Source organism: Nansenia antarctica (genome assembly GCF_963989245.1).
Source record: "Nansenia antarctica genome assembly, chromosome: 3".
Lineage (NCBI taxonomy): Eukaryota > Metazoa > Chordata > Actinopteri > Argentiniformes > Microstomatidae > Nansenia > Nansenia antarctica.
Genome location: NC_137688.1, coordinates 34,374,374 through 34,396,847, shown reverse-complemented (window position 1 = coordinate 34,396,847; position 22,474 = coordinate 34,374,374). Strand labels below are relative to the sequence as shown.

The window sequence follows — 22,474 nt, the reverse complement described above, 5'->3', positions numbered from 1 at the left end:
GTATGTCTTGTGTGTGTGTGTGTGATCCAACCCTCCTGTATGATGTCATCCTCTATGACGTCATCCCTGCTGTAGGCATCTATGGCGCCGGCTGCCTGATCACGGAGGGTTGCCGTGGCGAGGGAGGCATCCTGATCAACAGCGAGGGCGAGCGCTTCATGGAGAGATACGCCCCCAACGCCAAGGACCTGGCCTCCCGCGACGTGGTGTCACGCTCCATGACCATCGAGATACGCGAGGGCCGGTAAACACAGCGGGGGGGGCTGTGGGCCAGAGAAGGACTGTGTGTGTGTGTGTGTGTGTGTCTTAAAGTGTGTCTAACTGTGTGTGTGTGTGTGTGTGTAGGGGCAGGGGCTGTGGGCCAGAGATGGACTGTGTGTGTGTGTGTGTGTGTGTGTGTGTGTGTGTCTTAAAGTGTGTCTAAGGGCCAATCCCAATTCCCTTTTCTACCCCTATGGCTCGTTTTCGAGTGTCACTCGATTCGAAGGCCTTGCCTTCGAATACGTCACAAGCCCTACCCCTTCAAATCTCAGCCCTTTGAATTGGGACAGCCCTTCACGGCGCCTACGTCATCAACAGTGGTTTAGACGCGGTACGGGTGACGCGTTGTGTTGCCGGCGAATTCTCACATCTCGCAATGCCTTCTTCAGCTGTGTTTATTTCTGTTGCGTGTGCTATAAGCATCTATGTTTAGACGTTCCTTTTTTAGTCTCTTCCGTCAGCGATGTATTTTTTGTGGACATCGCAATAATGACAATGAATGACTCCAACTAAAACACAGAGTATTAACCATCTGTCAGCGCACAATGTTCCTCCAAAGATACCCGTGACTCAATCCTCAGCCACCACATACACACGAGTCCATCAGTAGTCATAAAGCGTTGTCCAAAAATCACGTTACCAAGCGCCTTTCTCAGAACAATTCGTCGTCTAGAATACAAAAATCAATCCATCGTGGTCAAAAACGTAGAAAGAGGATCTCTTGGGGACACGGCCACATTTGCCCGTGAAGGAGAGATGACAAATAAGCGGAAACATTTCTCAGTAGAGTCGAACGGTGATAGATCATCATCCTTTACGCGTATCCTTAACTGTTACATTTCGCGTGTCATATGCCATCAGACATGGAAATATGTCAATGCGCGGCTGTCATGCACAAATCAGCTTGTAACGTTAGACACACAGCACACAGCACATCGGCATGATAACGTTTTGTTGTTGTTGTGCTTGTTATAAAGAAAAGGTCTATAATGCATTGAAATGAATGATACAACCCATTAATAATATTACCTAATAACAACTGCTCGGATTAGATTGCGGGTGGAAATAGGTCAAAATGCGCATCATGTAGTCAGATGAACGTTTGATAGATAACTTTACATATGTGTACCATCATCCGCTGTCAAACGCCACAGGTAATAATTGATTTATGACTGTAATCTCTGAAATGCTCGACTGTCATGCAGCGTTGCGTTACTGTAACGTTAGACACAGCACCGACATAAAAGCGATTTTTGGGTTAAGCTTGTTATAAATAAAAGGTCTATAATGCATTGTAATGACATTAAACTAAGACAATACGATGGTTATCATAATTTTTCAAATCTTTATTAATAAGTAATTACAGAGAAAGTAAAATGACATTTCCGCATTGAATAGAGCGACATAAGATTTCTGTAGATGATTCGCAATGCATCCTGGTATCAAGGGGTAGCGTACCGTTAGCCCTTCGAAGCTAGTCTGGTCCTGAAATCCCTCGAAACGAAGTAATAGTTAGCCCTCCCCCTTACCCCTAGCCCTCGATGAAATATGAATTGAGACAGCCCTCGCCCTAAACGTGAACGCGCAAATCGAGCCATAGGGGTGAAAACGAAGGGCTAGGGGTGAATTGGGATTGGGCCTAACTGTGTGTGTGTGTGTGTGTGTAGGGGCTGTGGGCCAGAGAAGGACCATGTGTACCTCCAGCTGCACCACCTGCCCCCCCAGCAGCTGGCCAGCCGCCTGCCGGGCATCAGTGAGACGGCCATGATCTTCGCTGGCGTGGACGTCACCAAGGAGCCCATCCCCGTGCTGCCCACCGTCCACTACAACATGGGGGGCATCCCCACCAACTACAAGGGCCAGGTAACCTCTGACCCCTCAGCCTGATGCTAACCCCTGACCCCACCACTTAGAAGTGTGTGTGCGTGCGTGCCTGCCTGCCTACTGTTATGATGGTGGTGAGTATTAAAAACCCAGTAATTGGGGCGCTTAGGTGGCGTAGCGGGTTAAGCGTTGACAATCAGAATCAGAATCAGAAGACTTTATTGCCATGACATGTAAACATGTTAGGAATTTGGTTTGGGACAATGGAGCACGGGTTTACAGCAGGACAGGTGCAAGACAGGACAAGACAGTGCAAACCAACATCAAAGTGCAAGAGCCATAATTAATATAAATATAAAGTGCAGAGATCAAGTGTTCAAGTGTTCATGTCCAGACAGTCCAAAGCTCTCTGGGTGGGGGTGGAGGGAGGGTAGATAGATAGGGGTCAGGTCAGGGGGGGGGGGGGCCCAGCGGCATTTAGGAGCCGGATGGCTGTGGGGAAAAAGCTGTGTGTATGTCGGGCCTTCACAGTTTTTAGGGACCGCACCCTCCTGCCTGAGGGGAGCGGGGCGAAGAGACCGTGTCCTGGGTGTGCGGGGTCAGCCATGATCTTCCTGGCCCTCCCCAAACCGCAGGGTCCCTGGTTCGATTCCGGCCGGGGACATATCCTGCATGTCATCCCTCCTCTCTCTCTCACCCATCCTTCCTGTCTAAATCTCTACTGTATCTGTCAATAAAAATGAAAAATATGAGTTGGACTGCCCCTCTCAGAAAAAATTACTTAAAAAAAACAAAAAACTGTAATTAATCCGCCCCCCCCTCCGTCCTGCTGTGGTCAGTCCTTTTCTGCCCCTCTCAGAAAAAATTACTTAAAAAAAACAAAAAACTGTAATTAATCCGCCCCCCCTCCGTCCTGCTGTGGTCAGGTGATCACCCACGAGGCGGGTCAGGACCGGCTGGTCCCGGGTCTGTACGCCTGCGGGGAGGCGGCCTCAGCCTCGGTCCACGGGGCCAACCGCCTGGGGGCCAACTCCCTGCTGGACCTGGTGGTGTTCGGACGGGCCTGCGCCCTCACCATCGCAGACATCTGTACCCCAGGTAACCCCCGCCCTCCTCTCTCTCTCTCCCTCTCTCTCTCTCTGTCTGTCTCTCCTTCTTTCTATCTCTCTGTCTGTCTCTCCTTCTTTCTAACTCTCTGTCTGTCTCTCCCTCTTTCTATCTCTCTGTCTGTCTCTCTCTCTCTCTCTCTCTCTGTATCTCTCCCTCTCTCTAGCTTTCTCTCCCTCTCTATCTCCCTCCCCCCTCCTAAGTCCAGTGGACCGTGGTCAGCATTGAGGCTGTGTTGAGGTTGTGGTCAGCATTGAGGCTGTGTTGAGGTTGTGGTTGTGTTGAGGCTGTGTTGTGGTTGAGGCTGTGTTCTGGTTGAGGCTGTGTTGAGGTTGTGTTGTGGTTGTGTTGTGGTTTAGGTTGTGCTGTGTTGAGGTTGTGTTGGGGTTGTGTGTTCAGGAGAGAAGCTGGTTGTGGATGTGTTGAGACTGTTGTGTTAAGGCTGTGTTGAGGTTGTGTTGTGGTTGAGGCTGTGTTGAGGTTGTGTTGTGGTTAGGGATGGGACGATTATCGTTTTTATCGTTAATCGCAATAAAAACTCCCGCGATAACTTAATCGTGGAGAATTTTAATTATTTGAATAATCGTCATAATCGTATGTTATGAATAAACTGTGTTTAACAAATGTCTGGCGCTATTTTTCAGCCTAGTCTACATTACTTTTGCAGTCAAGTTAGCGACTGTTACTGTAATATAATTGCAATTCCTCACATGAGCCGCGCGCGAATATCCTCACAGAACTTGTCTCGCGCTATTGTTCAGCCTGCATGGGTAACGTTACTGTCAAGTCAGCTTTGTCAGTCAGTCACTAGGTAACGTATGCTAGCCTACTCACCATGGCTGGTGAAAAACTTTAGACGGAATACTGTCATTGGCCTTCCTTGTTATTACCAGGCAGTGACAGTCTATGGCTGCAAAAGGCACGGTCGCCCCTAAGCTTTAGCAAATATATTGTGGTTTACTTAATACTGTTCAGCACTTGAGGTTACATGCAATGCATGACTTGTGCTATATAGGCTAAATACAATTATGAAAGCGGCAAGTAGCAAGTGTGCGCATCAAAGGCATTAGGCACGTAACATCCATGCTGTATAAACACATGACAACCGTGCGTTATTTCCCGAACTTTGCCCGAACCCCCTGCGAGTACCCGGGGAACAACGGTACGCTTCCCGCGGCTGCTATCAGACTGGCCACGGGAGTGAGTGTTGAGGGAGAGAGGAGACGGCAACCCTCGCTCGCCATAGACTGTACTCGTCTCTCCTGAGCTCGGTTGTAACGTGAACCGTGGAATACAGGATATGTTAGATGCTTTACAGTAATTCCCCAAATGACCAGAAAAGGAAGTTAGATTTGTCGCTGGTCGCTTTTGACTAATTAAGTCGCCAAGGGGCTCTGGATGTTGGCAACACTGGGAGTGCGTTCTTTAAACTTCCTTGGGTACGTTAATGAAAGGTGCTGATTGGCCGAAAAAGAATTGCTCTTTCTTAACCCTTAGAGGGCTGGGGCTATTTGAGCCATTTTTGTCATACTTAGGATTTTGACCTCATATACCACATTAAGGACCCGGATTATGGCCAGAGATATGTGCCACTAGAATCTGAATTTGAATTACTGACTTAAAATGTCCTAAAAATACAACAAAATGTAAGTTAAAGTGATTACAGTGTGTTTTATTGGCATTAAAAAAAAGGCGCGATAATATCGTGGATCGCGATTATTTTGCCCACGATAATCGTGACATGACATTTTCTAATCGTCCCACCCCTAGTTGTGGTTGAGGCTGTGTTGTGGTTGAGGCTGTGTTGAGGTTTTGTTGTGGTTGAGGCTGTGTTGTGGTTGAGGTTGAGGTTGTGTTGTGGTTGAGGCTGTGTTGAGGTTGTGTTGAGGCTGTGTTGAGTTTGAGGTTGTGTTGAGGCTGTGTTTGTGTTGAGGCTGTGTTTGTGTTGAGGCTGTGTGGTGGTTGTGTTGTGGTTGAGGTTGTGTTGAGTTTGAGGTGTTGTGTTGAGGTTGAGGTTGTGTTGAGTTTGAGGTGTTGTGTTGAGGTTGAGGTTGTGTTGTGTGTGTGCAGGAGAGAAGCTGTCTCCGCTGAAGCCCAACGCAGGGGAGGAGTCGGTGGCCAACCTGGACAAGATGAGGTTCGCTGACGGGAACATCAGGACCTCCGAGATCAGACTCAACATGCAGAAGGTACTGTAGTGGTTTTATATCATGGTATACTGAGAAATGTAAGGGTGAATCCCAATTCACCACTCCGGCTCCCTTTTCACCCCTACGGCTCCATTTTGCGCGTTCACGTGTAGCCGTAGTGGCGTCCCAATTCATTACTCATTTAGGGTTAGGGGGAGGGTTAGGGTTTTCCATGGCTCCATTTGGAGAAAAATTCCATAAATGTTCTTTTCGCTCTCGTAATACGGAAGCGAGCCTGAAATGTCATTTACTTTTTCTGGAATTACTTGTAATTAAAGACCTGAAAAATTATGATAACCATCGTATTATTTTAGTTTAATGTCATTTCAATGCATTATAGACCTTTTCTTTACAACAAAAGATCACTATTATGCCGATATTGTGCCTATGCAGGAGCGCCCCATGGAAGCGTCAAGCACAGCCTTCCCATAAGGAGCGCGATTCACATCGAGATGTACATTCCTGTTTAGAAATAAAAGATTACCTGTGGCGTTTGACAGCGGATGATGATAGACATATTTAAGGTGAAGTTATCTATCTAACGTTAGGCTGATGTGTGCATGATAGACGCGCATGACCTATGTCCAAAACAACCCGCAATCCTATCCGAGCCGTTGTTATTATGTAATATTGTCGATGGGTTATGTAATTTAATGTTATTTCAATGCATTATAGACCTTTTCTTTATAACAAGCATAACAAAAGAAATCGCTTTTATGTCGAGGTGCTGTGCCTATGCTTAACATAGAAAGTTCCACAGTCCAGCGCGCTCAGGACAGCGGCCAGGACACCGGAGCCAGCAGGACAGACCGGAGCACTCATATCTGCGCGTTTGTCACAGGCTGACAGTCACCGTGTTCCGCTGCCCCGACGTCAGTCCCATGGAAGTGTCAAGCACAGCGCGATTTCCATTTCAGGGATGTACAATCATGTTTATTTAGAAATAAATTATTACCTGTGGTGTTTGACAGCATGATAGGTGCGAATTTCCCCCCCTTGGTGGTATATGCTATAGTTGTTATTATACCAAAACAACCGGCAATCTAATCCGAGCAGTTGTTATTATCAGGGGTGCACATAACTGGTGCGCCAGTGCGCATGCGTCGCCAAAATGCATGCTGCGCGGCAGATCAGCCGCATGAGGGCGCTTTTGCGCACAAAAAAAAAAAAAAAAAAGTTGATCACAAAAAAAACATCCTCTACCATGGTTGAAATTGAGGACAGTGATAATTTACAGCAGTCAAGAGAGCAGTGATGATGACGATTAAGCTTGTAGTATAAATAAATGCTTAGGCTGTAACTTTTTGTTGAAAAGTTGATTTCAGTGTTTACAGAACAGAGCAGTGCTTAAAGAGATCAGTTGATTTCATTGTGTTTAAAGGAGTCTGACAGACTTTCATGCTTAAAGAGCAGTCATTTGATTTTGCATTTGTTTCTTTTGTTTTGCACACAATCATTTGTTCGTTCATCTTTATTTATGAATAAATGTCGTTTTGCATGTATCCCTTTTTCATCCATCCTGTGGGACGGGTCGTGACTCGCGAGCTCGGGGAGCACCAAGCAGCATCCCTAGGTGCTCCTCTGAGCACTGGCCCCAAAAAGTTATGTGCACCCCTGGTTATTATGTACTATTATATAGGGATGCACGATGTGCATTTTTTTCCTACCGATGTTTACCCGCTTCTCGTGGCCGATAACCGATATGAGAACAGATATGAGAACAGATATAATTTCACAGTTGATAACCTGTAGTTCATGCACACCTGAAGGTAAGAAAGGCTATGTAGTGAGCAAAGATTGATGATTTAATATTCCATAGTGATCTCACTAAATCTAACTTACATCACTATTGTTAACACAACAAAGAGAACACTTCTGACTCTTCAAATGTTCATTTATTATTTCCTCTAACAAACAGAATCTGTTATAGACAGTGCACAATGCTTTTTTAAGCCAAGATCTGGCCTCCTTTTATGAAAACAAAAAAGGCTCACCTAAGAGTAATTAGATCCAAAAAGTGTCAAAAATAAAGTGCATCTTGTCTATCCCTGTAAATTGAAAATGCATAAATAAAATATATAAAAATAAAATAAAAAAGTGCATCAGTCAATACAAAAATAAAGACTTTTATAGAACCAAAAGTTTTATAGAACTTTTACAGAAACTAGTGCCAAATGGCTGCTTAGTCTGCAGATAAACAGAATGACACAAGGCACATAGTAGGCTACACTAGTATGCTTAATAAAGCAACTGAAAAGGGCTGGGCTATGCTACTTTTAGTGCATGAGGATGAGGTAGGTTGTGATAAAACTTATCTGGCTTACGCTAGTATCGATCAGACTATGGATGTGTGTGGCGACTGTATCATACAGAGCAGGCAGGCACACGTCTGCAAAATAGCGGCGGCTTGGGAGTGTATACCGGGCCTCTAAATGTGAAATTAGCTGGCGAAATCCTTTATCTTCTACTACAGAGAAAGGCTGGTCGCCGAGGGCCATAAACTCCATTATTTTTTCATTGATTGCTTGAGACTTTGAGCTGTCTCGAGTAAACTTCCTGCAGTTTTCAAATGCGTGTTCAATAGGCACAGCAGCTTCTTTTTTTCGCGGCTAGGCTACCTTCTGCTACTAGTGCTTGATATTCCTTCCATACAGCGTGCTTGCAATGGTGAATCTTAAGGTGACTTATGAGATTTGTTGTGTTGTAACTCGTAGACCTTTGCCCTCCTCTCCGAACTTTTGTCGAACATGTGTTGCACTATCTGCCTCAGAAAGAATGTCCACACCGGGGAAGCCATGTTTCGCTCTCGTCTCTACACTGCGTGGCTGTACGCAGGCGCAGCATCATGAGCGAGGAAACCGGAAGCAGAAATATTTCCGGCTTCATATTATCGGCTCTATATCGGCTAAAATTGTATAAAACCGATAAATATTGAATAACATTAATTTCCCATTATCGGGCCAATAAATATCGGTGCCGATAATATCGTGCATCCCTACTATTATATGTATTAGTACTATATATGTGCCATTTTTGATGGAGGGCAGTGAGCGGGAGACTCATCAAGGACATGTAGTTACCGGTAACTAATGCAGTGGACAGCGGCTGTTTCTCCAGCGTTCCTGTCACATCGGATTTCGTAATGTCATAAAATTAAATCTGTAATCATGCATTTTTCCATGTTTCCCTTTGATGGCATATGACGCCGTAAATGTAACTAAAGTTCAGCCTCGAAGTTGTTGCACTGTTGTCCTAAATCAGTGCAGACTGGCAGGGTAGGAGCACAGGTTTCATACAGGTTATTATTATATTATTATATATTAACCCTATATATATATTATATTATTCTGTCATGGTCTGATAATGAAGCATTGTTCTTTTTTATTTGATGACTTGTTTGATCGATTGATAGCGTTCAAGTTCATTCAAGTTGTGAATGAATCGCGAGCGTCAATGCTTTTCTACGATACTACGTGTAATGTCACTTGGACATAGAATAATAAGACACTTTAGTCTGGGTTCAACAAAGGTATAACCAGTTTACTTCGGTTCTTTCGACACCTGTCAGTCACCTACTGGTATATCATGAACTCTCTCTAAGGCGCATGCGCTGTCCTGACTATGAATTAACCCATTCATTACACTACGGATGACGTATTAGTCGTGAAGGGTTGTCCCATTTCCCCCGGGGAACCACTACGGCTTGTGGCTCTGTTCGGAGGCCTTGGCTCCAAAGCGAGTGACTCCAAAATGAGCCGAAGTGGTAGAAAAGAGAATCAGGATTGGGCCTAAGTCTCTCTACAGTTTGGCGAATCTAGCAGCACTCAAGGAAGGCCCATTTCCTTCCTGTAAGGGATGGGCCAAGATATGTGGCGCAGTGAATAATTCTGACTACGGACAGGGCCATAACTTGTGTAATTACAGATTTGTATAATATGATTGGTTCCCAAGAATAGTGACCTCATGACCAAGGACAGTTCTATAAATATGAGTCCCACCCATCGTTGGGGGCTTCTTGCTTTGGGCTATTGCTTCTTGCTTATTGGTCTGCTCATTTCTCTCTGCGCTCATGTAACTTTGCTTAATAAAAGGCCTCTTTGGAGACAATTGATTTAAGCTCTGTGCTTTATAAGTTCTACTAAATCTATTAAGAATCAATTATATCCACGACAGTACCCTAACCCCCTCAGGGGTCAGAGGTCACCTTCAGAACCACTCAGGGGTCAGGGTTCACCTTCCCTGACAGGGTGAGAGGTTGTCAGACCTTTTTTAGGGAGCAGGGGGGTATTCCATCAACGTTGCTAATGGAAAATCAAGTTTTTTTTGTTAGTTTTTTTTAAATTCTCGCAAGACTTATCATAATAAGCCTGGATTTTCCTTTAGCTTCTTTATTTTCACAAACAGACTCTTTATATTCACCAACAGACTCTTTTTATTCACCAACAGACTCTTTATATTCACATCCACCTTCTGCTTCCTATTGGTGCATTTTGAAATTATGAAAATTAGAATCCGTTTAGAAGGATAGGTCAAGAAACTGTCATCTCCCCCCCCCCCCCCCCCCAGACTATGCAGAACCATGCGGCGGTGTTCCGTACAGGCGACGTGCTGAAGGAGGGCTGTGACAAGATGGACGCCATTTACCAGACGCTGGAGGACATCAAGACCTTCGACAGGGGTCAGAGTTCACCCCTCTCTCGCTCCATCAGTCAGAATCAGAAACAGATTAGTAGGTTTTAGGGTTGGGTAGGTAGGTAGGTTAAGTAGGTGTTAGGGTTAGGTAGGTAGGTTAAGTAGGTGTTAGGGGTAGGTTAAGTAGGTGTTAGGGTTAGGTAGGTTAAGTAGGTGTTAGGGGTAGGTAGGTAGGTTAAGTAGGTGTTAGGGTTAGGTAGGTAGGTTAAGTAGGTGTTAGGGTTAGGTAGGTAGGTTAAGTAGGTGTTAGGGTTAGGTAGGTAGGTTAAGTAGGGGTTAGGGGTAGGTAGGTAGGTAGGTTGAGTAGGGTTAGGTGGGTAGGTAGGTTAAGTAGGTGTTAAGCTTAGGGTTAGTATTGTATTGGGAGAAATGTTCCCACTCTCAAATGTATAGACGGACTTACGGATGCACGGACTGACCGTCCATGAGATCAACATGATCGTTAGAATGTAATGATGTTTGGAAGCCGTTTGGTGTTCGTCTACAATTGCTTTGTTGAGATGGTAAACCCTCCCTCCCATCCCTCCCCCCCCCCCTCCTCCCACCCCTCCCCACATAGGCATAGTGTGGAACACAGACCTGGTGGAGACCCTGGAGCTGCAGAACCTGATGCTGAACGGCATCCAGACCATCCACTCTGCCGAGCAGCGCAAGGAGAGCCGGGGCGCACACGCCCGGGAGGACTACAAGGTAACCCTGACCCCTGACCCCCCCCCCAGGCTCCATCCCTAACCCTGACCCGATCCCAACCCTGACCCCCCCAGGCTCCATCCCTAACCCTGACCCGATCCCAACCCCTGCAGGGCTCGACATTAAGGCTTGTCCGCTTGTCCGGGACAAGTACATTTTATGTTCGGACAAGTGGACTTCCTCCTGCAGTTGTCCGATGGACAAGTCAAAACAAAAAAAGAAATCAATATGTATTAATATCTGCAAACATGAATTCCTCCTTTCCGATCTGAATAGTAAAAAAAAAAACGCAAGCAAAGCGATGCCGCGCCTCATTCTCGCTGCTTCAGTCTCTCCTAGTTCGTTATCGTCATAGTTCGTAAATTCGCTCAGAGCGCCAGAGCGCACACTGCGTTCAACGTCATAAAGGTGTGATTGGACAAAAGGCATTCCATGAGTGCTGATCAGATTCCAGAGCGAGTTTACGAACGCAGCCATAGTGTTGTGGGTCTCCTGTCACTAGTGCCATTCACGTGAACGCGTATTCGCTTCTTCTCAATGCCTATGTCTTATTTTCATGTAGTTCGATGCGATCGTATATTTTAGGTTTGAAGTTTTAAGACGAGCACATCGCAATACGAACTTCAGAATGACACTAATTATAGATTTCTCAATTTGAATATATGATAGGCTAGGCCTACTATCCAAAAGCTAGCAAATAAGATTGCTTCCATTGGGGAGAGACTATAGTTACAAACATTTATTGTAAATATTCCTAGATATTCATCCCTTTTGTGGCCAATCTTAATCTAAAAGGGTTAGGGTTAGGGGTTACGTTTTTAAATAATTACAAAATATTGAATACATTTGAAAATTAAGGATGCATCATTATCAAATCAATAGTAGTCAAATGTGTTATTTGCATACACATACACTCACTGGCCACTTCATTAGGCACACCTTGGGGTTGGACCCCCTCTTTTGCCTTCAGAACTGCCTTAATTCTTTGTGGCATAGATTCAACAAGGTGCTGGAAACATTCCTCAGAGATTTTGGTCCATATTGACACTATAATATCACGCAACAGCCCGTCTGGCACCAACAACCATGCCAGGTTCAAAGTCACTTAAATCACCTTTATTTCCCATTCTGATGCTGGTTTGAACTTCAGCAGATCGTCTTGACCATGTCTACATGCCTAAATGCATTGAGTTGCTGCCACATGATTGGCTGATTAGATATTTGCGTTAACAAGCAGTTGAAAAGGTGTACCTAATGAAGTGACCGGTGAGAGTATAATATATTATTATTCATATTATTGCTTTTTCAAAGTCTTTGGATTTGGACAAGTAACTTGAGCTCTCGGACAAGTAAAAGATAAGTTCACTTGTCCGAAGGACAAGTACCTGAAAAAGCTTAATGTCAAGCCCTGCCCTCACCCCCAGGCCCAACCCTGACCCCACCCCAGTGCTCTATAGGACTCCATTAGAGTCACCTGACCTCATGATCAAGATGTCATTCAAAGTCCTGTCTGTCTGTCTGTCTGTCTGTCAGGACCGGGAGGATGAGATGGACTACAGTAAGCCTCTGGCAGGTCAGGTGAAGAAGCCGTTCGAGGAGCACTGGAGGAAACACACTCTGTCCACTGTGGACCCCAAGACTGGCAAGGTACACACACACACACACACACACACACACACACACACACACACACACAGTCCACTGTGGACCCCAAGACTGGCATGTTACACACACACACACACACACACACACACACACGCTGTCCACTGTGGACCCCAAGACTGGCATGTTACACACACGCACGCACATACACATACACACAGAGGAGAGGGAAGGTCTGGTTTCATGTCCGTTCAGGTGCACCTAGGGAACACCAAACTGACTGGACTCTGGTTCCAACTGAGAATTAGCCAATAGGAAGGGATCTCAGAATTAGCCAATAGGAAGGGATCTCAGAATTAGCCAATAGAAAGCTCGGAGCTCTCGGCGAACTCCTATGCTACATCTTGCTGGGAAGTTCTGAGTTTTCCGACACTTGAATGCACCATCAGCTAGGCTGTCCAATCAGAGTTACTGTATTAGTTAATGTTGATATGACATCTCACGTACGTCTCTGTCTCTGTCTCCCCCCCCAGGTAACCCTGCAGTACAGGCCAGTGATTGACAGCTCGTTGGACATGGAGGATTGTGCAGCGATCCCTCCTGCCATCCGCTCCTATTAAAGCACATGACCACATGACAGCCTACCTACCTACCTACCTACCCCCCTACCTACTTACCTACCCCCGTACCTACCTACCCCCCTACCTGCCTACCGCCCCACCCCCCTACTTACCTATCCAACCCCCTACCTACCTACCTACCACCCTACCTACCTTCCTATTTACCCTTGTAGCATAGAGCTATATCACCAGAGAAGGTGCCTGCAATATTTCCCATGGAGTTAGGGGGTGTGCGCCCTCTAGTGGTCTACCTCTATGCCTGCTACCTACTTGTTTATTTATGATCAGAAAACGCTTTGGCAGTTTTACTCCATTTATTATCAGATTCAATAACATCGTCGTCTCCTACAGTACTGAGTACTGAGTGTGGAATGTTTGACGTTCAACAATAAACTGAATCTTACTGTAACTTTAAGTTGAGTCTTCCAACATGAGTGATTTTGTGTGTACTGTATAAATACATAAAAAATTTAAAAAAAGTATAATAATACAACTCCACCACATTAGCTATAGTTCTCCCAGGCAAATAAATCAGTAAATATTTAATATTTAAATATTGAACGATTGTAGAAAACTGATGGGTTTGATATGGAGGTTGGGGTCAGTCTGTGTTTGGACCTCGGGGGGGGGGGGGGGGGGAACGACACTGGTCAGGACCAGGGAGGCTGGGGGGAGGTATACATCGGAGGACAGGGGAGGCTGGTTGAGGTATAAATCGGAGGACGGGCTCACTTCGGAGGACGGACATGTTTGATACCATTCCCGATTCCGTTCCCAGCATTGCAACGAGCTGTCCTTCAATGTCCACCTCTCCCGGCCTCCCCTGTCCTCCGATGTCTACCGCCCACAGCCTCCCTGGTCCTGGAGGCCCCTCCAGCCTCTCCCCTGTCCTCCGATGTCTACCTCCCCCAGCCTCAGCCTCTCCTGTATGTAATGGTTCTGTACGTCTGTACGTCTTCTTGCATGCGACCTGTATTGTAGGATCTAGTACGGCTCAATAAAGTTGCTTCAAATAAACATCTCCGCTGTCTGACTGTAGTGCATCAGTTACTATGGCAACCGTGTATGTACCCTCATATCTCCCAGGAATGGTTTGTTTTTATATACTATATCAGTTCCTCTCCGTGGGTGATAAGGGTGAACACGGGATGCTTGGGACGGTGTGACTGTCACCCCACTGAAGCTGAGATTTAAAATGGTGGCTGTTCAGGCTAGGGTCGTCCCAAGCATCCCACTTAGCATCGACGATGTAGCATGCAAACACCATTTCTGTGATGTGGTCCAATTCTGTGATGTTCTATTATTATTGTGCCGTTGTTCAGAACCAGACTTACACCTGCAGGCATTCACATTCAACATCATTACCACACAACAAAACATTACGAGCAGTTATCATTTATTACAAAACATAAACAAAGTTTCTTTACAGCAACGCCATTCCTTTTAACAGAGCATGGAAATATTTCCACACGTTCTGTGTTTAATCATGCTAAAATACAACCAATATTATATTTTATTTTAAAAGAAAATAAATAAATATACAATAGAATCCTGTAACAGTCGTTGTTGTACAACAGTTGGAGGCTAGAAGTCAGCGTCCAGCGTGAACTCGCAGTCCATGGCGGAGGCCATGACGCCCATCCTCTGGTACTCTCCGACCCGCTTCTCAAAGAAGTTGGTCTTCCCCTCCAGAGAGATGGACTCCATGAAGTCAAAGGGGTTCTCTGACTGGTACACCTGAGAGACAGAAAACAACACCCTTGTTATCAACTCACCACCTGACTACTCTCACTACCTCACTACCTCACCCTGTTTACTCACCACCTGACCACCCTACATCACACCCAGAGGCTGAGGGACGCAAACATGTGTTTGATATATATTTTATATGTTTGATATTCCACATTCCATTCCATACATTACAATGAGCCTGTCCTCCGATGTCTACCTCCCCTGGTTGTGTGATGATGTCATGGCGTACCTTGGCCAGGCCCAGGTCTACGAGGAGGCGGTCCGCCACAAACTGGATGTACTGTTTCATCAGAGCGCAGTTCATCCCTATAAGATCCACAGGTAACGCCTCCGTCAGGAACTCCTGCCAGGGTATGGAATGTCAACGGGAAGGTCAAGAGAAGGTCAATACAACAGGAAGGACAATACAACAACAACATGTTCGATACTGACTCACCTGTTCAATATTGACTCACCTGTTCAATACTAACTTACCCGTCCATGAATACTGACTCACCTGTTCAATACTGACTCACCTGTCCATGAATACTGACTCACCTGTTCAATACTGACTCACCTGTTCATGAATACTGACTCACCTGTTCATGAATACTGACTCACCTGTTCAATACTGACTCACCTGTTCATGAATACTGACTCACCTGTTCAATACTGACTCACCTGTTCATGAATACTGACTCACCTGTTCATGAATACTGACTCACCTGTTCATGAATACTGACTCACCTGTTCATGAATACTGACTCACCTGTTCGATGCTGACAGCTTTGGTGATGATGTCCTTTACTTTGTCCTCTGACGGCTTCTTCAGCAGGTGGCTATACAGCAGGCAGGCAAAGTTACAGTGCAGCCCCTACACACACACACACACACACACACACACACACACACAAACACAGAGTAAATGAGAAGGCAAAGATAGGGACAGGGCGTGATTTCTAGCATCTGGACTTGCATGATCTAGATCCACATATCTATGATCTAGAACCACATATTTATGATCTCGATCCACATATCTATGATCTAGAACCACACATCTATGATCTAGAACCACATATCTATGAACCACATGTCTATGCTCTAACCTCGTCCCTGCTGATCAGCTCGTTGGAGTAGGTGAGTCCGGGCATCAGGCCTCTCTTCTTCAGCCAGTAGATGGCAGCAAACGACCCTGAGAAGAAGACGCCCTCCACCGCAGCAAACGCCACGATCCTCTCACCTGTGGAGGGACATGTAGCGTAGCATAGCGTATGAAGCCAGTGTGGAGGGACATGTAGCGTAGCATAGCATATCAAGCCACCTGTGGAGGGACATGTAGCGTAGCATAGCATATCAAGCCAACTGTGGAGGGACATGTAGCGTAGCATAGCATATCAAGCCAGTGTGGAGGGACATGTAGCGTAGCATAGCATATCAAGCTCCATGAGGTAGAGGTGTATCACGGAGGTATGCATTGTGGAGGCTGGTGGAGGTAGAAATCGGAGGACAGGCTCATTGTAACACCTGTTTGATACCATTCCTTATTCCATTCCATGTGTTACAATGAGCCCATCCTCCGATTTCTACCTCCACCAGCCTCCCCTGATGCACAACAAACAGCAGATTTCAGGTTCTGGTACCGAAGCTGGACTTGGTGTCGCTGATCCAGCTCAAGGCCCAGTCCGCCTTCCGCTTCACACAGGGCAGAGTCTGGATGGCGTTGAACAGCCGGTCCCTGCTCACACACAAACACACAAACACACCGTCGTTTATTTGCCATGTAGAATACAGCCGTAGACGATGTAATGAAATCCTCAGGGCAGCTAGCTCCTCAACAACACAGCAAACAACAATCACACAATCAACAATGAAATATAATCTAAGATCAGATAAGATACTAATAATATAAGATACTAATAATATAATATAATCATATAATACTATAATAATATAATATAATAATAATACTATAATATAATATATCATAATATAATACAACATAATAACAACAATAATAATAATAATAATAATCACCATCATCATCTCATCTAATATAATGTAATGTAATACACTCAGTTTTAACCAACATTATGACCAACATTCTGAGTTAACCAACATTATTATTATTGTTAAATATTGTTATTTTACTTATAACAACAAAACTGCTTTTGTAACTTGTAGATTCTACTCTAGGGCTAGGGCTAAGACTAGGGTTAGGGCTAGGGCTAGGATTAGGACTGGGGTTAGAGTTAGGGCTGGGGCTAGGGTTAGAGCTAGGGGTCAGGGTTAGGGTTAGAGCTAGGGTCAGGGTTAGGGTTAGGGTTAGAGCTAGGGTCAGGGTTAGGGTTAGGGTTAGAGCTAGGGTTAGAGCTAGGGTCAGGGTCAGGGTTAGGGTTAGGGTTAGGGTTAGGGTTAGAGCTAGGGTCAGGGATAGGGTTAGAGCTAGGGTCAGGGTTAGGGTTACCTCTGATGGAGGTCCTGGATGTAGGTGTTGATCAGCAGGCTGTACATCTCAGCGTGGACATTCTCCATCTGGATCTGGAACCCGTAGAAGGACCGGGCCTCTGGGACCTGGACCTCCGTACTGAACCTCTGGACCTGGGGGGGGCGGCGGGGGGGGACACACCTGTCAGAATACCGTTCTAGCTCTACAGCGGCCAATCAGAGGGAGAGGTGTTCTACAGCAGCCAATCAGAGGGAGAGGTGTTCTACAGCAGCCAATCAGAGGGAGAGGTGTTCTACAGCAGCCAATCAGAGGGAGAGCTGTTCTACAGCAGCCAATCAGAGGGAGAGAAGGCCTCACCAGGTGATCAACAGCAGCCAATCAGAGATGAGAGGGCCTCACCAGGTGATCTACAGCAGCCAATCAGAGATGAGAGGGCCTCACCAGGTGATCTACAGCAGCCAATCAGAGATGAGAGGGGGGCCTCACCAGGTTCTCGTTGACGATGCCGTCGCTGGCGGCGAAGAAGGCCAAGACGTGGGAGATGAAATGCTTCTCCTCAGACTTCAGCTTGTCCCAGTGGCCCAGGTCCTTGGACAGGTCCACCTGCAACACAAACCACACGTCGGGCTGCTGGACCAACGCCTCAACTTGGCCTTCATCAAGCATCAATGGACACGCACACACACACGCACGCACGCACACACACACACACACACACACACACACACACACACGCACACACACACACGCACGCACACACACACACACACACACACACACACCCAGACATACACACCTCCTCTACGGTCCAGAAGGAGGCCTGGGCCTGTTTGTACATCCTCCAGATGTCGGGGTACTGGATGGGGAAGATGACGAAGCGTTGGGGGTTGTCTCTGAGCAGCGGCTCCTCCTCCGCCTCGCGGGCCGCATCCCCACGCTGCAGGGCACAACGTTAGGGTTAGGGCTTGGCTGAGGTGTCTTAGACATGAGTTAGGGTTAAGGCTTGGCTGAGGTGTCTTAGACATGAGTTAGGGTTAGGGTGAGGTGTCTTAGACATGGGTTAGGGTTAGGCTGAGGTGTCTTAGACATGGGTTAGGGTTAGGGTGAGGTGTCTTAGACATGGGTTAGGGTTAGGCCTTGACTGAGGGGTCTTAGACATGGGTTAGGGTTAAGCCTTGACTGATGTGTGTTGCAGAATGTGTCAAATCACTCCGTCAATCATTCACTAACATTTGATCACATTCTAACATTCTATGTTGTAAGAAGAAGAAGAAGAAGAAGAAGAAGAAGAAGAAGAAACATATGGATATATAGTTTGTCATAATAACACATCAGTTAAGTTACACGTTACATCTATGGATTGAATATTGACATCATCATCAGTGTTACGAAGCTAGGTCACTGCGCATGCGCACACCACCACTGTCGTTTATGTCTGATGACGTATTTGGTGAGCGCCACAACAACGGACGACACCGCGGTGGTTCGACCATTAAAACGCCCACATTTATTTACCTTTGGGAGGTATGCCATACTGTAATATAATAAAGTTAAATGTAAAAATGAAATAAAGTTATGTCGTACATTGAATTCCGATCTGACAACATTATCTGCCGCTCGGGAATCACTGATTCGTCATCTTCATCACCTCTAAATTTAGACTCTTCAACCAGCCTGGAAATTGCAACATTGTATATAACTGCAAGCCTATCTGATAACAGCTGTCAACACAGCTCCATACATTATACCTATATGTGTGTATATGTATTGTTGAAACGACAGGACCTGTCTTTTGTTACAAAAGCTTACGTTATCATTCGCTGTATAACCGCTACTGCTGATTCTGTCCTCACACATCTCTCTCGTTGCAGCCTAACAGTTGTCATGGTTATAGTTACCTGGCAATCTTTACACTTCGTTTGTACATTCGTTCGGTTTAAGCGGTCCATGTCAGAGCAGAGCGCATGCTGCAGAGTCGCTCCTCGGTCCTGTGTCCCTCTGTCATTCAACGCAGCAGCTGACTGCGTGTGGGTTGGGGCACAGCGTCTCCAGCGGTACACGACTGCAATCACTCATCTCGGCATTTTCTTATTTTAATATCGACAAACCTCATTGGGTCTTGACTGTAATACAGCCTCTGTTCTGTACTCCAATACATCATTAACAATGCACTGCTTAACTACTTTTATTAGATTCAGTGAGGAATAAAACATTGGCATAAGTACTGTAACCCAACATCAAATGACTGGCTCTTAACAAAGCCCCCCCCATGGGAGTCTTGGCCCTGACCCAGAATGATACTGGGAACACCATCCAGCACCCATGCGTAGCCCGGCTTCCACGTGCTGTTCTTCCCATTGGTCCACAGGTGACTGAGCCCATTGGTGGACTGACCGACAGTTCCAGGTCCCCAACCCTCTTGAACAGCAGCAGGTCGTTGTCGTCTTTAGGGGAGGCCATGGAGAACAGAGCATTGTTTCACTGCAGGTCTGTGAAATACCTTCAGGAAGAGGTTCATAAATATAGAACAAGAAATAGTCAATATAACTATGGATTCAACATGCAGACAAGGTGTTTTGAGTTTAACTCAACGACAGAAGTATTGAACACTATATTACCTGAGACATAATGTCACAGAGCCAAGGATCTCTCCTATTGGTGTCAGCTTCACGTTTGCAGTGTTCGTCGCTTGTGTAAATGTAAACATTTTACCTGTGAGGTCTGGTCAGACAAACAGGATTTAGTCCATCAAATCCAAACAAACCATTCAAAGCACATTTGGAATTGTAATGTTAGTAGGCCTACTGTCTGAAGAGATTTCCAGTGCACACACAAATTCAGTCCCACACCGGTAGTTCGGTTGTCCCTGTGGTTAAAGAAGAGGTGTAATGGTCGTTTCTGTGGTTAACTAAAAGGTTTAATGGTTGTTCCTGTGGTTAAAGAATACATTTAATGGAGACGCAGTTCACCATGTGCTGAAAGAATTTAAGTTTGTTATATGCCGTTATACATATAAGAGAGTACCATGAGTAACATTAACTCCAGGGCACACAGGTAAAGAGGGGGTAGATCTGCTGTAGAGGAGGAGCATCTGGTCATAACGGATGTTCTGAAACCCAGTTGTATGTTGTGTGTTTTACCAAACAATTCTTTGTATGTTTTTTCCTAATTGAGTTGGTTGATTGGTTGTGACTGTGGACAGCCATGACTCTAAGAATGTGCCCTTAAACAATATTTGGATGATATTATCATACATTATTGGAGACATGCCTATATGAGAGTATGCTTCAGACTAACAACAGGAGTCATGGTAACCACACACACACACACACACACACACACACACACACACACACACAAACACACAAACAGAGACACACTGACACACACACAGATACTCTACTTCACTCCAGAAAGAGAGAGAGACAGATAGACAAGCAAACAGACAGGTAGACTGGCAGACAGGCAGACAGACAGATAAGCAGACAGATAGTCTGGCAGACAGACAGACAAACACTTAGAGACCCAGACACACAGACAGGCAGGCTGACAGACAGACACTTAGACAGACAGACAGACAGACAGACAGAAGGACAGGCAGGCAGGCAGACAAACAGACAGGCAGAAGAGAGAGAGAGACTGAGGGAGAGAGAAGAGAGAAAGAAGACAGAGAGGGAGAAGCGAGAGAGTGGGAAAGAGAGAGAAGGGGGGTTGTGTGTATGTATGTGTAGGTGCATGCGTATGTGTGTGTGTGTGGGGGGTGACACACTGACATACACACACACTGACACACACACAACTACTCTACTTCACACCAGAAAGAGAGAGAGAGAGAGACAAGCGGACAGACAGATAAACAGGCAGGTAGACGGGCAGACAGGTAGACTGGTAGACTGGCAGACAGGCAGACAGACAGACAGAGACAGACAGACAGGCAGTTTGATAGAGAGGCAGGTAGACAGACAGAGAGACAGACAAACAGGCAGACAGACGCTTAGACAGACAGGCAGGAGAGAGAGACAAAGAGAGAGAAGAGACAAAGAGAGAGAAGAGACAAAGAGACAGAGGAGAGAGAGAAGGAGAGAGAGAGAGACAGAGAGAGAGAGGGAGAGAAAGAGACAGAGAGAGATGGAGAGAGGAGAGAGAGAAGTCTCACACACACACACACACACACACACACACACGGAAGTCAGGAGGAGCCCAACCCCTGAGAACTCAACAGTCTGTTCTTACTTCTGAGATCGGAAGAGTTTGACATTTAGACGACATATCCATTTGTAGACATTTGTTTCCTTTCATAGAGGCCGCGTTCGTAAATTAGCTCTGAGAGCACCGGAGCGTCCACGTGACTGCCTCTTCTCCAATCGAATTACTTGGTTCCTTTATGACGTTGAACCGGCCAGAGTGTTTTTACACTGAGAAGGAGTCAGAAGAGACACACTGAAAAGGAGTTGGGGGGGGGGAAAAGACCGAGCCACTGGCTTACAGGACATCACTGCTCACACAGTAATAGTATAGTATTAGACACGGTGTCGGCACCCAACGGACAGACATCTTGGAGCAGAATGGCTTCAATCACAAAGCTGAGCATTCCACTGGCTGTTCTCATCAACACCATCCATGCAGACCAAGACATAATCAACATTGTAGGAGGTGGGATCTCTCTTTTACCTATACATGATTTACAATACATCATTTAATTGAGAATACTTTTCTATGTTTAGATTTTGAATCCTGAAAAGGGCTCAAGCTATCAAGAGTTACTCCGAGTGGCTGTCATAGAGGGGTATTGGTGGTCTAGTGGATAGTGAGTTGGACTTGTGATCGGAAGGTTGTGAGTTCAAATCCCGCCTGAAGCCACACCACTACTAGTGTGCCCTTGGGTAAGGCACTTAGCCCTCAGTTACTCCAGGGGGAATGTCCCTGTAATTCGTAATTGTAAGTCGCTTTGGATAAAAGCGTCTGCTAAATGGCAAAATTAAATTAAATTAAATTAAATTAAAAATAAAATAAAATTAAATTAAATTAAATTCATAGAGACGTGTTGCCAAGGCAACATGAGATGATTTCTCGGAAAGGAAGTTATACATCCATTAATGTCAAAAGCAGCTTGAATCTCTGTAGTTTTCCATTTAAGTAAGTCAGGGTGTGGATGTGAGTGTGGGGGGTCTGGGGTAGGTGTGTGTGTCTATGTGTTTGCGAGCATGTGAGTGTGTTTGTACTGTGTGTGTGTGTGTGTGTGTGGTGCAGACAAATTACACACACACAATGATGTCAATTACACACACACAATGATGTCAATACATATATTT

General features: G+C 45.7%; 2 protein-coding genes across 2 annotated transcripts in view; one reads left to right on the top strand and one right to left on the bottom strand.

Annotated features, from left to right (window-relative positions):
- Window positions 1-13,943, top strand: part of sdha (succinate dehydrogenase complex, subunit A, flavoprotein (Fp)) — a 21,890-nt gene extending 7,947 nt beyond the window's left edge. The window contains exons 8-15 of the mRNA XM_080527836.1: window positions 76-244; window positions 1,929-2,124; window positions 3,012-3,183; window positions 5,263-5,381; window positions 9,948-10,059; window positions 10,633-10,763; window positions 12,297-12,410; window positions 12,899-13,943. Of these exons, the coding sequence (XP_080383962.1) occupies window positions 76-244; window positions 1,929-2,124; window positions 3,012-3,183; window positions 5,263-5,381; window positions 9,948-10,059; window positions 10,633-10,763; window positions 12,297-12,410; window positions 12,899-12,985 (1,100 nt within the window). The 3' untranslated portion in view covers window positions 12,986-13,943. The remainder of the gene's footprint in view (window positions 1-75; window positions 245-1,928; window positions 2,125-3,011; window positions 3,184-5,262; window positions 5,382-9,947; window positions 10,060-10,632; window positions 10,764-12,296; window positions 12,411-12,898) is intronic.
- Window positions 13,944-14,373: 430 nt separating this feature from the next.
- Window positions 14,374-19,173, bottom strand: rrm2b (ribonucleotide reductase M2 b). The gene is made up of 9 exons (XM_080527823.1): window positions 19,061-19,173; window positions 17,959-18,099; window positions 17,649-17,765; window positions 17,181-17,314; window positions 16,357-16,451; window positions 15,823-15,956; window positions 15,486-15,590; window positions 14,967-15,080; window positions 14,374-14,722 (listed from the first exon to the last, which is right to left on the bottom strand). The coding sequence occupies exons 1-9, from the start codon at window positions 19,109-19,111 to the stop codon at window positions 14,570-14,572; spliced, it is 1,044 nt and encodes a 347-aa protein (XP_080383949.1). The 5' UTR covers window positions 19,112-19,173; the 3' UTR covers window positions 14,374-14,569.
- Between the last annotated feature and the right edge of the window lie 3,301 nt (window positions 19,174-22,474).

What these genes read in the sequence shown, in the direction of transcription:
- rrm2b (XM_080527823.1), bottom strand. Translation starts at nt 19,111, where the DNA reads ATGGACCGCTTAAACCGAACGAATGTACAAACGAAGTGTAAAGATTGC. An exon ending in CCTTCTGGACCGTAGAGGAG is followed by an intron (nt 17,766 to 17,958) that starts GTGTGTATGTCT and finishes TTTGTGTTGCAG; the next exon opens with GTGGACCTGTCCAAGGACCT. An exon ending in TAGACCTGGGCCTGGCCAAG is followed by an intron (nt 14,723 to 14,966) that starts GTACGCCATGAC and finishes TCTGTCTCTCAG; the next exon opens with GTGTACCAGTCAGAGAACCC.